The 13,985-nt window shown below is 44.7% G+C and overlaps 1 protein-coding gene across 15 annotated transcripts in view; it reads left to right on the top strand.

Annotated features, from left to right (window-relative positions):
• The window catches only part of RIPK1 (receptor interacting serine/threonine kinase 1), a 43,591-nt gene extending 32,887 nt beyond the window's left edge, over positions 1 to 10,704 (top strand). For all 15 annotated transcript variants that reach the window (XM_015135438.3, XM_078000995.1, XM_078000997.1 and 12 more), the window contains 4 exons: positions 635 to 725; positions 1,896 to 2,465; positions 7,200 to 7,352; positions 9,725 to 10,704. In XM_015135438.3, the coding sequence (XP_014990924.3) occupies positions 635 to 725; positions 1,896 to 2,465; positions 7,200 to 7,352; positions 9,725 to 10,011 (1,101 nt within the window). In that variant the 3' untranslated portion in view covers positions 10,012 to 10,704. The remainder of the gene's footprint in view (positions 1 to 634; positions 726 to 1,895; positions 2,466 to 7,199; positions 7,353 to 9,724) is intronic.
• The last annotated feature ends 3,281 nt before the right edge of the window (positions 10,705 to 13,985 follow it).

Raw genomic sequence — 13,985 nt, 5'->3', positions numbered from 1 at the left:
TGTGGGTTATCTTTTTACTATCTTCATAGTATCCTTTGATGCACAGAGCTTTTAATTCTGATGTATTTTTACTTTTTACTTTCGTTTGTGCTTTTGCGTCATAACCAAGAAATCGCTGCCAAGTCCAGTGTCATGAAGCTTTTTCCCTGTGTTTTCTTCTAAGAATTTTTGTGGCACTAGCCCTTAAATCAAGTCTTTGATCCATTTTGAGTTAATTTTTATATGGTATGAAATAAGGGTCCAACTTCATTATTTCATATGTGTATATTCAGTTTTCCCCATCGAATGGTCTTGGCAACCTTGTCAAAAATCAATTGGCTGTTTATGGGAGGGTTTATTCCTGGGCTCTCCATTCTGCCCCACTGGCATATGTGCCTGTCTTTATGCCAGTACTACACCGTTTTGAATACTGTAGGTTTGTAGTAAGTTTTGAAATCAGGAACTGTGAGTCCTCCAACCTTGTTCTTTTTAAAGGTCATTTTGGCTATTTGGGAAAAACAATAATGAAAAAAAATTACTACTTGTAAGATCTATGTGAAATTTCTACCTTCTGAAAATATGAATTCTCATTTATGATTTTCTGGGACTCAGTCTTTTCTGTTGTTAAAGTGTGTATTTATGCTCTTAATTACAGAAAGAGTATTCAAACCAAAATGCAGTTGTGAAGAGAATGCAGTCTCTCCAACTTGATTGTGTGCCAGTGCCTCCGAGCAGGTCAAATTCAGGTAAATTACACTGTGCTCAAAATCCATTCATTTATTTGTTTGGTTACTCATTCACTCCGCTCTAAAATGCTACTCAGGACCACATGGGAAACAGAAGAAACTATAAAAGTGAACACCTGCCTTAAAGGAATTTATAATATTCGAGAGTCAAGTTACATGTATTTGAAATACGAAGTAACAGTGTGCTCACCAGTCAGTGTTCTGAACAAAAGGCCTAACATACCTGATGGGGAGAAGTGATGATTCAGAAGAAGGTAAGGGACATATGTGAGAGCAAAGTCCCTGAGGAGGTCGTAGTGACTTAGAGCCAGACTACAAGCAGAGAGGCTCGTCCCAGGTCAAGTAGGAATAGTTTTTCCACTGTAACAAAAAGGATGGCAGAGTGTAGGATACTGCAGCCACTTAGCTACCTGATCTGTGGCTAATTACTTAACCTCTCCTAAACTTCACCCATCAAATCATCATCATTGCTCCTCCTCTCATAGGGCTCTTCAAGAATGAAAGAATTCATGGGACGTGCTTAGGACAGAGCTGCTGCAGATTTTTTTTTTTTTTTTTTTTTTTGAGACAGAGTCCCTCTGTCACCCCGGCTGGAGTGCAGTGGTGTGATCTTGGCTCACTATAACCTCTGCCTTTCAGGATCAAGCGATTCTTCTGCCTCAGCCTCCCAAGCAGCTGGGATTACAGGCATGCACCACCATGCCTAGCTAGTTTTTGTATTTTCAGTAGAAACGGGGTTTTGCCATGTTGGCCAGGCTGGTCTCGAACTCCTGACCTCAGGTGATCCGCCCGCCTCGGCCTCCCAACGTGCTGGGATTACAGGCGTGAACACCGTGCCTGGTCGCAGATCTTATTTTCCACCTGAATCGCTCCAAGGAGACAACTACCTTCTCTGCTCCAAACCAAGTCCCTTTTTTCCTTGATCATCCCTGCAACAGCCGCTCTTCTCTTGCTTGCTATAATTTTCCTAGTACTCTCTCACTGCCAGTGAGGAGCTCCTATTATTTGTAAAGCTTGTGGGAAGAGGACCATCTCCTAAATGCTTCGGACTGGTCTCTTACTTATTTTCTGTGCGTCCCTCTGAGATACAGATTCATGATGGCGCTCAGATTTTATTTTACGTTTTAATGTTTCACGAACCCCATTCTAATGTTGATCATTTCTTCTCAGCCACAGAACAGCCTGGTTCACTGCACAGTTCCCAGGGACTTGGGATGGGTCCTGTGGAGGAGTCCTGGTTTGCCCCCTCCCTGGAGCACCAGCAAGAAGAGAATGAGCCCAGTCTGCAGAGTAAACTCCAAGAGGAAGCAAACTACCATCTCTATGGCAGCCGCATGGACAGGCAGATGAAACAGCAGCCCAGACAGAATGTGGCTTACAACAGAGAGGAGGAAAGGAGACGAAGGGTCTCCCATGACCCTTTTGCACAGCAAAGACCTTATGAGAATTTTCAGAATACAGAGGTAAAAGGCACCGCTTATTCTAGTGCAGCCAGTCATGGTAATGCAGTGCCCCAGCCCTCAGGGCTTAGCAGCCAACCTCAAGTGCCATATCGGAACAATGTTTTATATAGCTCACATGGCTTTGGAACAAGACCGCTGGATCCAGGAACAGCAGGTCCCAGAGTTTGGTATGGGCCAATTCCAAGTCCTATGTCTAGTCTGTATAAAATCCCGGTGCCTGAGACCAACTATTTAGGAAACACACCCACGATGCCATTCACCTCCTTGCCACTAACAGGTAAATGGGTCTTTGATAGTCACAACCTTGTCTTTTTTTATTTTTCAGAAAGTAAAGCAACCAACCAGCTCTATTGTAGATTGTGGGTTGTGATGGGGACAGAGGGTATCGTCCACGGCCAGATGCAAGTTGCCGCTGTGGAATGGACTCCGCCAGGCCACTTGGTCTGGGAGTGTTTCATCTGGGGCTAGGATTCATCACACATGTCCACAAGCATCAGGAGGTGCTTGTGACTGGCAGGCGCCTTTGACTCTAATGTGGAGTGCATAGTAGTCCTATTTCACCCAATCTCTGATCAATGGGAAGTTATCTGCTTATTTGCTTTTACCTTGCTTGCTGTTTTTTGAAGATAAGAAATCAGTTTTGGATATTTTTGTTTCTTACCTTATATAGCTCAAAGACTACCATTAGTGATGAAAAACTTTTTTTTAACTCCCATATATCTATCAGGTGAAGTAAAAGGTACGTGATAGTAGTTACTGGCAGTCTAGAATGGAAGTGATTTAATGTAATATCCAGCATTTTTATCAAATAATACTCACCAACATCACCTTAACCACCTGAACGGCATCTACCAGTGATACCCACAAGTGTCCTGGAGATCCTGAAATCAACTCAGGTACAGGAAGCTTTGAGAACCACAGAGCTTAGTTACAATTTCTTTCAAAACGCCAAATTCTCCAAAAACATCCTTTGAAAACATCCTCGATTTTTTCCATAGGTTTTATTATTAAGATCTGTAGAATGCAAAATACTGGATTAGACATTAAGCAGTATCCAAGTCATGTATAATCCTATGAGCAGAATATCCTTTTGTTTCCTTCATGTCTGGGGATAAAATTTTTCATTAGTATTGCCATATCATTTTATTCATTCATGATTAAGTCAATAAAAATTTCAGCTGGGGCCATGGTTGGCCAGGCATGGTGGCTCATGCCTGTAATGCCAGCACTTTGGGAGGCCGAGGTGGGTGGATCATTTGAGGCCAGAAATTTGAGACCAGCCTGGCTAACATGGTGACACCCTGTCTCTACTAAATAATACAGAAATTGGCCAGGCGTGGTGGTGCATGCCTGTAGCCCCAGCTACTAGGGAGGGTGAGGCAGGAAAATCACTTGAACCCTGGAGACAGACGTTACAGTGAGCTGAGATATGCCACTGCACTCCAGCCTGGGAAACAGAGTGAGATTGTGTCTCAGGGAAAAAAAAAAAAATTCTGTAATCCCAGCACTTTGGGAGGCTGAGGCAGGCAGATCACGAGGTGAGGAGATTGAGACTATCCTGGCTAACACAGTGAAACCCCATCTCTACTAAAAATACAAAAAAAAACAAAAAAACAAAAAAAATAGCTGGGCATAGTGGCACGCGCCTGTAATCCCAGCTACTCGGGAGGGTGAGGCAGGAGAATCACTTGAACCTGGGAGGCAGAAGTTGCAGTGAGCCGAGATCGCATCACTGCACTCCAGCCTGGGTGACAGAGCGAGACTCCATCTCAAATAAAGAAAAGAAAAAAGAAAAAAAAAAATCCAAAGCACTTCCCACTTTGTGCCATGCAGTTCTCCAGGCACTGGAGCTATAACTGAGCCAACAGCCTGAGTGAGTCCCTTCCCTCATATAGTTTAAATCCTAGTAGACAGAAGGCAGACCCTAAACCAATATTTAATGTGTAATTTTTTATCTTCTTTCTACATGAGCAACCCAAATACACTAGTTTAGTGCCAAAATCGCTTTCTGTTTTCACTCTTGCTGTGGTTCCTGATTCTGCCAGTGACAGATGTACAGGCATCCAGCTTCTTCAGGATTCTGAGATGCTTTCAGGGGGGAGGGGGCACTTGGATCTATAATAAATAATAGAATTTTCTGTGTTTCTGCTCCCAAAGATGATCCTGCTAAGTACTGAGCTAGTAAATGAACACGCTGAGTTTCTCCTTGCAAATTTAAATAAGTCTTTTGCTTGCTTTTGTTATCAAAATGTCCTAACTCTGTACCAAAATGTGAGTTTTCTAATTTGCCATACCATAGAAGAAGGGTGTGTGTATCCAGTAAGTACAAAAGGAAAATAAAAGTCTTCGTCTCAGTGAAAGAGCTCCTAGACCCACTGTTTCTATTCACTGTGCTGTTTGAAGTGAGGTTAGAAAAGGGAAGCTCACTGGGCTAGGGGTCAGGAGACCCAAGTCGAGTCCTGCGTGTGCCAGTCACTGCAGTGGGTGACTTTGGGAAAGTCGTTTGCCTTTCCAGAGTTCATTCTCCTCAATTATCAATGAAAATGTTACGAGTGAAAATTTATACATTGTAAGCTCTAGTGTGTTTCTAATATTGCATTCGTTGCTCCGTTTCATAACTTTCATGGCTTTTCCAGTGGCCAGATTTGGGCAGAAAGCACTGATTCAAGAAAACAAATCTCCAAGTAGAGAGGTGCAGGGTAGACCTCCATGTAAGCCCATGGTGAACGCAGACTGTGAGTGACAAACACAGTGTCAGTACAAGCTGGAGGTGGTGGGCCAGGAGGATTCAACAGGGTAAGGCAGCTTAGCACTGTGCCTGCCGATGCACAGAATAAGTGCTCAGTAAATGGTAGCTGCTGTTATTAGCACTGTTATTATCACTGTTAACAAGAACACCTAGACAGCCTTGAGTGCTGGAAGGTACCTCAGAGACTGTCACAGCGGTTCCTTGCTAGGATTCCAAGGACCCCAGTTTCAGCAGCTTCATAAACACCCAGAACTACATACAGATGGTGTGTGCGTGCACATCCTATATTTCTTACACCTGTCTCTAGAGAGGGTCCCTAGTTTCCTTGGCTTCCTCAGAGAAAATGCAACAAATGAGCACGGTGCCTGGTCCAGAAGGCGGCCTATCTTAGGGTCAGGTGTGCTGACAAAGGTACCTGGAGCTGCTATTCATTTCCCTCCTCAGAACTGTCTTCTCGACCACCTTCTCTCTCCTACAAGGATATGCTAAGTGCTCTTTAGGGACAGTACCGACACCTGACAAATTCAGCTCAGCATGAATGTCACTGAGCCCATGCCCGTACCAAGTCCCAGGCTAGCGAGTGTAAGGAATACAAAAACAAGTGGGTATGGTTGCTGCCCTCTCGGGACTCACATTCTAGTGGAGAAGTCAGACAGACCCAGCTCAGATACAGAGCGGCCCAGGGCAGAGTGCTGAGTCTAGGATTACAGTGCAGGCTCACGGAAGGAGGGGGAATTTGTGCTGGGCCTGTGGCAGAAAATCACAGATAGGGAGAAGCATGTCGGAAGGTCAACAGTCCAGGCAGAGGCAGGAGCACCATGTCAGCAGATCAGTGGGAAATCTGGTGGGACTGGAGTCTCTGGAGTGGAGAGAGGGCGGAGACAGTGAAAGGAAGATCAGAGACAGAGGGTAGGGCAGAGCTGTGGCTAGCTTCTGAATACTGAACCTGAGAGGTTTGAGTTTATCAGGTAAAGGAGGAGGACCCTTCACAGATGTTCAGAGTCGTGGGATCCTGCTGGGAAGTGTGGCTGAGCTGTGCTGTGCTGTTCATCCACCTCTGATTTCTGACTTAGCCACATTTTTCTATGGTAAAATTCAAAAACATAAAATATACCATTTTAACCATTTTTACAGTGGCATTACCTAACATTCATATTGTTATGCAACCATCACCACCATCCATCTATGTAACTGTTTTGATCTTGCAAAACTAAAATTCTGTATCCATTAAACACCAACTCCCCAGCTCCCCTCCCAGCCCCTGACAACCACCATTCTACTCTCCATTCCTGTGACTCTGACTCTAGGTACCTCATATGAGTGGAATCGTGCAGCATTTGTCTTTGTGGCTGGCTTCATTCACTTAGGAAAGGTCCTCAAGGTTCATGCATGTTGTAGCATGTGATGTGATTCCCTTCCTTTTCAAGGCTGACTATTCCATTGTGTAGCCAGGCCACAGTTGGGTTATCCACTCATCTGCTCATGGGTGCTTGGCTGATTTCCACCTTTCGGCTCTTGTGAATAACACTGCAATGAACATGTGGGTAGAAACATTTCTTAGAACCTGTTTTAGTTCTTTTGGGTATATACTCAGAAATGGAATTGCTGGATCATATGGTAATTCTATCTTTAATTTTTTTGAAGAATCACGATAACTCTTTTTTTTTTCTTTTGAGACAGATTCTCGCTCTGTCGCCAGGCTGGAGTGCAGTGGCACAATCTCGGCTCGGCTCACTGCAAGCTCCGCCTTCTGGGTTCAAGTGATTCTCCTGCTTCAGCCTCCTGAGTAGCCGGGATTACAGGCACCCACCACCATGCCTGGCTAATTTTTGTATTTTTAGTACAGATGGGGTTTCACCATGTTGGCCAGGCTGGTCTTGAACTCCTGACCTCAGGTGATCCACCCACATCGGCCTCCCAAAGTGCTGGGATTACAGGCGTGAGCCACTGCGCCCGGCCCACTATACTGTTTATAGCAGTGGCTGTACCATTTCACATTCCCACCAGCAGTGCACAGGGGCTTCATTTCCTCCACATCTTTGTCAATATGTGTTATTTCTGTCTTTTTTTTTTTTTTTTTTAATTGTAGGCATCCTAATGGGTATGAGGTGGTTTAGCCAGATTTTAAAGAAGAACAGTTTGAACTGTGGCATAGGATAATGAACTTAATGTTTGGGGTAAAGCCCTGCTTGTTTGCCATGCTGTACTTTTTCTCTTGCTTTTGATCTAGAATTACTTACCTGTGTGTTTCTCTTTGTTCAGATGAATCTATAAAATATGCTATATACAATAGTACTGGCATTCAGATTGGAGCCTACAATTATATGGAGGTTGGTGGGACGAGTTCATCACTACTAGACAGCACAAATACGAACTTTAAAGAAGAGCCAGCTTCCAAGTACCAAGCTATCTTTGGTAAGATACCCTGGAGGGACCCCATGTCTAGCAACCTTGAACTTTCTTACTTGTGAGAAGGACATAGTGGAATCTTAAAATTTCTCTGATAATTCTTCTTGAAAGTTTTCTCATGTTACTTCTGCAAAATATCTTTGTAATTTCCTTATAATTCCTTTGTAATTTATTTTATTATTATTTTTTTTTTCTGAGACGGAGTCTCGCTCTGTCGCCCAGGCTGGAGTGCAGTGGCGAGGTCTCGGCTCACTGCAAACTCTGCCTCCCGGGTTCACGCCATTCTCCTGCCTCAGCCTCCCAAGAAGCTGGGACTACAGGCGCCCGCCACAACGCCCGGCTAATTTTTTTTGTATTTTTAGTAGAGACGGGGTTTCACTGTGTTCGCCAAGATGGTCTCGATCTCCTGACCTCGTGATCCACCCGCCTTGGCCTCCCAAAGTGCTGGGATTACAGGCGTGAGCCACCGTGCCCGGCCAATTTATTTGTTTTTAATATGGAGATAATCACAGTATTTATGGATTTGTTGTGAAAATTAAATGAGTTGGTATGTATAAAAAGCTTAGAAGACTGCCTGACACATAGTAAGTTCTATAAAAAGTGTTAAACTTTCATCATTAGCATCATCAGTATTACTGGTCAGACCTGGAAGAAACAGCTGTGTCAGGCCCTCATCAAAGGAGATCCTGTACAAGATAGAAGACTGTGCCCTCCACAGCACTTCTGTAATAAAATCAAGAGGACTATCTCTTACAGGGTTCTACTGTGTAGGCCCATAATGCTAATCCCAAAGTACAGTCTGGAAAAAGTCATGAGGCCAAAACAACTTGATTAAGAACCCAGCTTTCTAATTAACCATGGGATTGGCTATTTTTTTTTTTTTTTTTCTGTAAAGGAACCAGTAGGAAATGTTAGGCCCTGCTGTCTTTGAGGTCTCTCTTGGAACTACTCAACTCTCTTATTGTAGTGCAAAAGCAACCACAGACAATACACACGTGAATGAGCACGGCTGTGTTCCAATAAAAGTTTATTTACAAACACTGGCAGGGAGCCAGATGTGGCCCACAGGCCATAGTTTGCTTTTAAAATACCTAGAACAGAAATTCTGAATGGTCAAGGGCACCTGTGAGAATCTAATGAAACGCGGGATCTACCCCCTACAGAAATATTGACAAAATTTGGAAAGTATGTTGGGAAGTTCTTGGACTGCTGACAATCGACTGGTGGCAATACAAGCCACATTATGGAGGGCTGAGGAAAGAAGGGAGGTTGAAAGGAAAAATGAAATATTTTCTTCCTTATGTTCTGTTTAATGAGGTCGTGTGGGGATTAAGGAATTTTTTTGTGGTTGTTTTACATTTTTGTTTCCTTTTATTATTTTTACGAAGGGCTAAGGGAAAGAACCAGTAGAAGGAGAGAGGTTATGGCTATTTGAGAAGAGGCAATGTCAGTTGGCGGCGGGGTGGAGTAAAGGAGGGGAAGGGTCCAGAAACAGACCTTGAAGAGTAGTTACCTTTGTCTTGAAAGACAAAGAAGGCATTGTAACTGAATGGGTTCACACCTGCTGGACAATTCCTTGATTAAGTAAGAGGAAAGTGAACTGTTGGGCGGGGGTGGTGGTCAGGAGTTGCGTGGCTTTCACTCTGGCCAGATGTAAGTGGAAAATGTCTAAAAGGAACAAAAATGGTGGTTTTTCCCTTTACATCCAGGAACGTCTAATACCAACAGGGTCACGGGCTAAGATTGAATAGAACACCCAACCTGGTAGCCACATAGGGGTTTTGTTCACAGAGCCATCAGCTGTGGTTCAGGGATGTGTCTACTGGGAGGAAGGAATGCCTTATTCTTTTTTATTTGTTTTGTTTTTGAGACCACATCCTGCTCTATGGTCCAGGCTGAAGTACTGTGGCACAATCATGGCTCACTGCAGCCTTGAACTCCTGGGTTCAAGTGATCCTCCTGTCTCAGCCTCCTGAGTAACTGAGGAGTAACTGAGTACAGGCATGTGCCACCATACCCAGCTAATTAAAAAAAAAAATTTTTTTTTATAGAGACAGGGTCTTGCTATGTTGCCCAGGGCTGGTCTAGAACTCTTGGGTTCAAGTGATCTTCCTGCCTTGGCCTCCCAAAGTGTTGGGTTATAGGCATGAGCCACCACGCCAGGCCAGGAATGCCCTATTGTAATTCACATAAAGACTGCTTGTGGGCTAGCAGGCATGTGAAGTGTCTCCAGTGCAGCAACAGCTGTAGAACTAAGAAGTTATCTTTTCCCTGTCTTCTGGTACTCTTCATTTCACTTGGGTTTTTTAGCAGTTCAGGAAGCTGGAATGTTTGAATGGGCTTTAGCTTGACACCTTCTTCTCTTTCCCATTTGGCAGATAATACCACTAGTCTGACCGATAAACACCTGGACCCAATCAGGGAAAATCTGGGAAAGCACTGGAAAAACTGTGCCCGGAAACTGGGCTTCACACAGTCTCAGATTGATGAAATTGACCATGACTATGAGCGAGATGGACTAAAAGAAAAGGTTTACCAGATGCTCCAAAAGTGGGTGATGAGGGAAGGCATTAAGGGAGCCACAGTGGGGAAGCTGGCCCAGGTGCTCCACCAGTGTGCCAGGATCGACCTTCTGAACCACTTGATTTACGTCAGCCAGAACTAACCCTGGATGGGCTATGGCAGCTGAAGCGGACTCCTCACTTAGTGAATAACCCCAGAAAGCTGGCTGCCTCAGAGCATTCAGAATTCTGTCCTCACTGATGGGGGTTCTGTGTCTGCAGAAATATTGTTTCCTGTATTTCATAGCTGGGGAATGGGGAAAGAAGTCTGCAGCAAAGGGGTCTCACTCTGTTGCCCACGCTGGTCTCAAACTTCTGGACTCAAGTTATCCTCCTGCCTCGGCCTCTCACAGTGCTGGGATATCAGGCATGAGCCACTGCGCCCAGGCAACAATCCGCTCCGAGGAAAGCGTAAGCAGGAAGACCTCTTAATGGCCTAGCACCAATCAAAAAATGACTCCTAATTGGGTTTGGAAAGGGAGAGAAGAGATGTCTGAGGAAGGTCATTTGCTTTCAGCTTATGGCATTTCCTAGAATTTTGCTGAAGCAAGAAGAAAAACTCAGAGAACATAAAATCAACTTTTAAAATTGTGTGCTCTCTTCTTCACGTAGGCTCCTGTTATGAACAAAGTACAGTAAAATTCTAAGCCCTGTTCAGAGACTTTTTGAATCACAACTGCAGCTCATTGCCACGTTACAGAGTCTGTTAACATGGCTATCAAATACTGTATCAGTCACTATAGGCTCTAAGAATCACATGCAGTCTTCACTCCATTAAATTATCGATTTTTTAAAAATTAATTGAGTTTATATTCAGTTTTCAAATTAACCGAACAGATTTAAAGGGGTACCAAGGAGGGGGGAAACATCAGATCTCCCAGACAGTTGTTGCAAGGAAATGCTACTAACTGTGACTACAGCAGAAATTCTTGATTGACTTTGAAAGTTACTTCCTGGCATTCTGGTACTTTCACCCAGCCTGGGTGCCCTGGAGAGGGAACAGGAAATGCTGATCTGTACGCCTGGGTGAGAGCAGAACCTCAGGGCTGACACTGTTGAGTGGCTTCCTCGGTTTGCTCTGTACCGTGAAAGTATTTTCATATTTTTCTGTGTGCCAGAGTGAAAAAGGACAACTCCTGACTGTGGGAATTGTGCCTGTAGCACCCAACCTTTCAGAGTCCACCTGAAACCTGGGGGTGGATGAAGGAACTAGAATAGTTCAGAAGACTGAAGCTGGGTGGGCCGCTCAGCGTCTCCACTGGCGTTTTGCTAAACAGACAGGGAAGGCCGTGTGCTTAGCTATCCCCAGAGGGAGGACGAGAAGGGTGTGGTGATGGTCAGTCTGGCTGTCGGAATGGATTCTGGTGTCTTGGGCTGATAACAGTGTTGTTGATTCTGACTGTGAACCCCCTCAACTCTAGCAGACACATACACGCCCCTGAAACGGGGCTGCAGAGCAAGCTCTCAGCCTTGGCAGTGTCGGCGTCTCGGGCTGGGTAATTCTCTTGTGGGGACTGTCTTGTGCCTTGTACGATGTTTGGTAGCATCCCTGCCCCTACCTACTAGATGCCAGGGGCACAGTTCTCCCCCCGTCCCTCCCCCAGTTGTGACAACAGTGTCTCTAAACATTGTCAAATGGTCCTAGGAAAGGAGAAAATTGCCCCGGTTGAGAAGAGCACTGCTGTAAAGTAATGAGCCTCGGCTCTCCTGTCCACACCTGTCTGGTTACTACTTGGCCGCCATGCAGCCTTGGATCCTACAGCCCAAAAGGGAAAATGGAGGGAGGGTCCAGGCTTTGCTGGAGAGGCCTGGGTGAGTTCCGTTTGCTCCTTGTACCACCATCCAAATGGTGTTCTCAAATCTCTTAGAGTCCAAAGAGGCTGAATAATTAATATTGAAAGGCAAGAGGGCGAGGCATTTTTTAACACACTTTTTAAAATTTTATACCGCAACTACAGGCTACTGATGTGATGTGTGTGTCACTGGGACAGATGGGGGTTCTCCATGGTGCCTCTGCCACGGAGGCTGCCTTTCCTGAGCATAATCCCCTTTTACCCTCCTGCTGCCAAGCAGGTGACAGGATGCTGATGGTGAGAAGAACACCTCCCTGCCAGTGCCTTTTGGCCCTCAGGATGAGAGGCCTGCAGCAGCACTGCTGTCCCTGCGCCTGGCTCTGGGGCCTTCCCTTCACCCCCACTCTCAGCACCATGGTGGGAAGAACCAGGTTTGCCTGTGAGGAGTTACGTACAAAGCCCAAGCTCCACAAGAACACTGCGGTTAACAGGCAGAGCCAAGTAAGCAGGATGACACAGAGCAGCAAAGGAGAACTGAGACTGTCGGTTCGGAAACAGACATTCACACCCTAGGTTATTACTGGTAATAGAGACCTACTTCCAGCTCCCACAGTCCTGCTTGGTGGATTTTCCACTTGTTGCTACAATCATCATCTTTGCTTTGGGTCTGTCATGTGAAGTTAGGGTTTCAGGAATAAAATGTTTAATAAATCACAAAATGTTTTAGGCAGTATTTTGAGGTACATTTTAATGTGGTATTTATGAAAGGAAAAGCATTTTCTAAGTATAATAAAGGCATAAATAAAAACAGGAGTGTAAATCTTCGAGATCTTAGAAGCAGCTGATTTCAGAGAAATCACTGAAAGGTTAATGCTACTACAGTGATTTTTACAATATGTAATAATCCAAGTATACGACCAGGTATCGTGGCTCATGCTGGTAATCCCAGCACTTTGGGAGGCCAAGCTGGGAGGATTGCTTGAGGCCATGAGTTGGAGACCAGCATAAAACAACATAGCAAGACCCAATCTCCACAAAAACAACAACAAAAAAAAATTAGCCAGGTGTGGTGGTATATGCCTGTAGGCCTAGCTTCTTGGGAGGCTAAGGTGGACGGATCACTTGAGCCCAGGAGTTTGAGGCTGTGGGGAGCTGTGATCACACCATGCCTCAATCATCATCATCATCATCATGCAAGTATAGAGTCCTGAAACTGAGAGCTCAAAAACTCCCCTCTGTCACTTTTCAGCTGTGTCACCCCGGGCTTGCTTCCTAACCTTTCACCATCATTATCCAAGTATAGAGTCCTGAAATTGAGCAGCTCAAAATTACTTTTCAGCTGTGTCACCCAGGGCTTGCTTCCTAACCTTTCTTAGCCTCAGATGCCTCATCTATAAATGGGGAGTGCAATAGCACAAAAGGCTGATGTGAAGATTAAAGAAATATGCATCATAAGATGCGTGGCACAAAATGGCAGTTTTTTAAGCTGCACAATCTTGCTGTATATAAAGAACTGGTTGTCAGATATGTTACTTAAAAATAGTGACACCAGGCTGGGTGCGGTGGCTCACACCTGTAATCCCACTTTGGGAGGCCGAGGCGGGTGGATCACCTGAGGTCAGGAGTTCAAGACCAGCCTGGCCAACATGGCAAAACCTCATCTCTACTAAAATTACAAAAATTAGCCTGGCATGGTGGCGGGTGCTTATAATCCCAGCTACTCGGGAGGCTGAGGCAGGAGAATCGCTTGAACCCGGGAGGCAGAGGTGGCAGTGAGCTGAGATCGCGCCATTGCACTCCAGCTGAGCAACAAGAGTGAAACTCCATCTCAAAAAAAAGAAAAAAATAGTGACACCAAAGACCTAAAAACTCAGTGCTACTGTTTTGCTTAGCACTAGGGTAACTGGTGTTGAAACTGTACAGACAGCTATTTTTATCATTTCTGAGATGAAACCCCAATCAACATATCAGGAAAAAAGGAAATACCTCACCAAAGATTGCTGAAAGTCAAATGATTAAATTCCACTCAAACATTATATATGTCTCTTTCCTTTTATTCAGGAATTAATGTGATAGAGTTATGTTGAGAGTATATGAAAACTTTTGCATAGTCTGTATTTAGGCCAAAACTGCCTTTACTACTCAAGAAACTCCAAAGGGCCAGTGAGGACACTGCAGGTGGCAGACATTTCCATGAGTAACACCTACAAGCACTGTGCCCACAGGACTGACTGACACCAAAAAGGTCTCTTGGAGGGACAGTCATGCAATATGCAAAGAAGCTG

Source organism: Macaca mulatta, chromosome 4 (assembly GCF_049350105.2).
Source record: "Macaca mulatta isolate MMU2019108-1 chromosome 4, T2T-MMU8v2.0, whole genome shotgun sequence".
Classification (NCBI taxonomy): domain Eukaryota; kingdom Metazoa; phylum Chordata; class Mammalia; order Primates; family Cercopithecidae; genus Macaca; species Macaca mulatta.
This window is presented reverse-complemented; position numbering and strand designations above follow the sequence as displayed.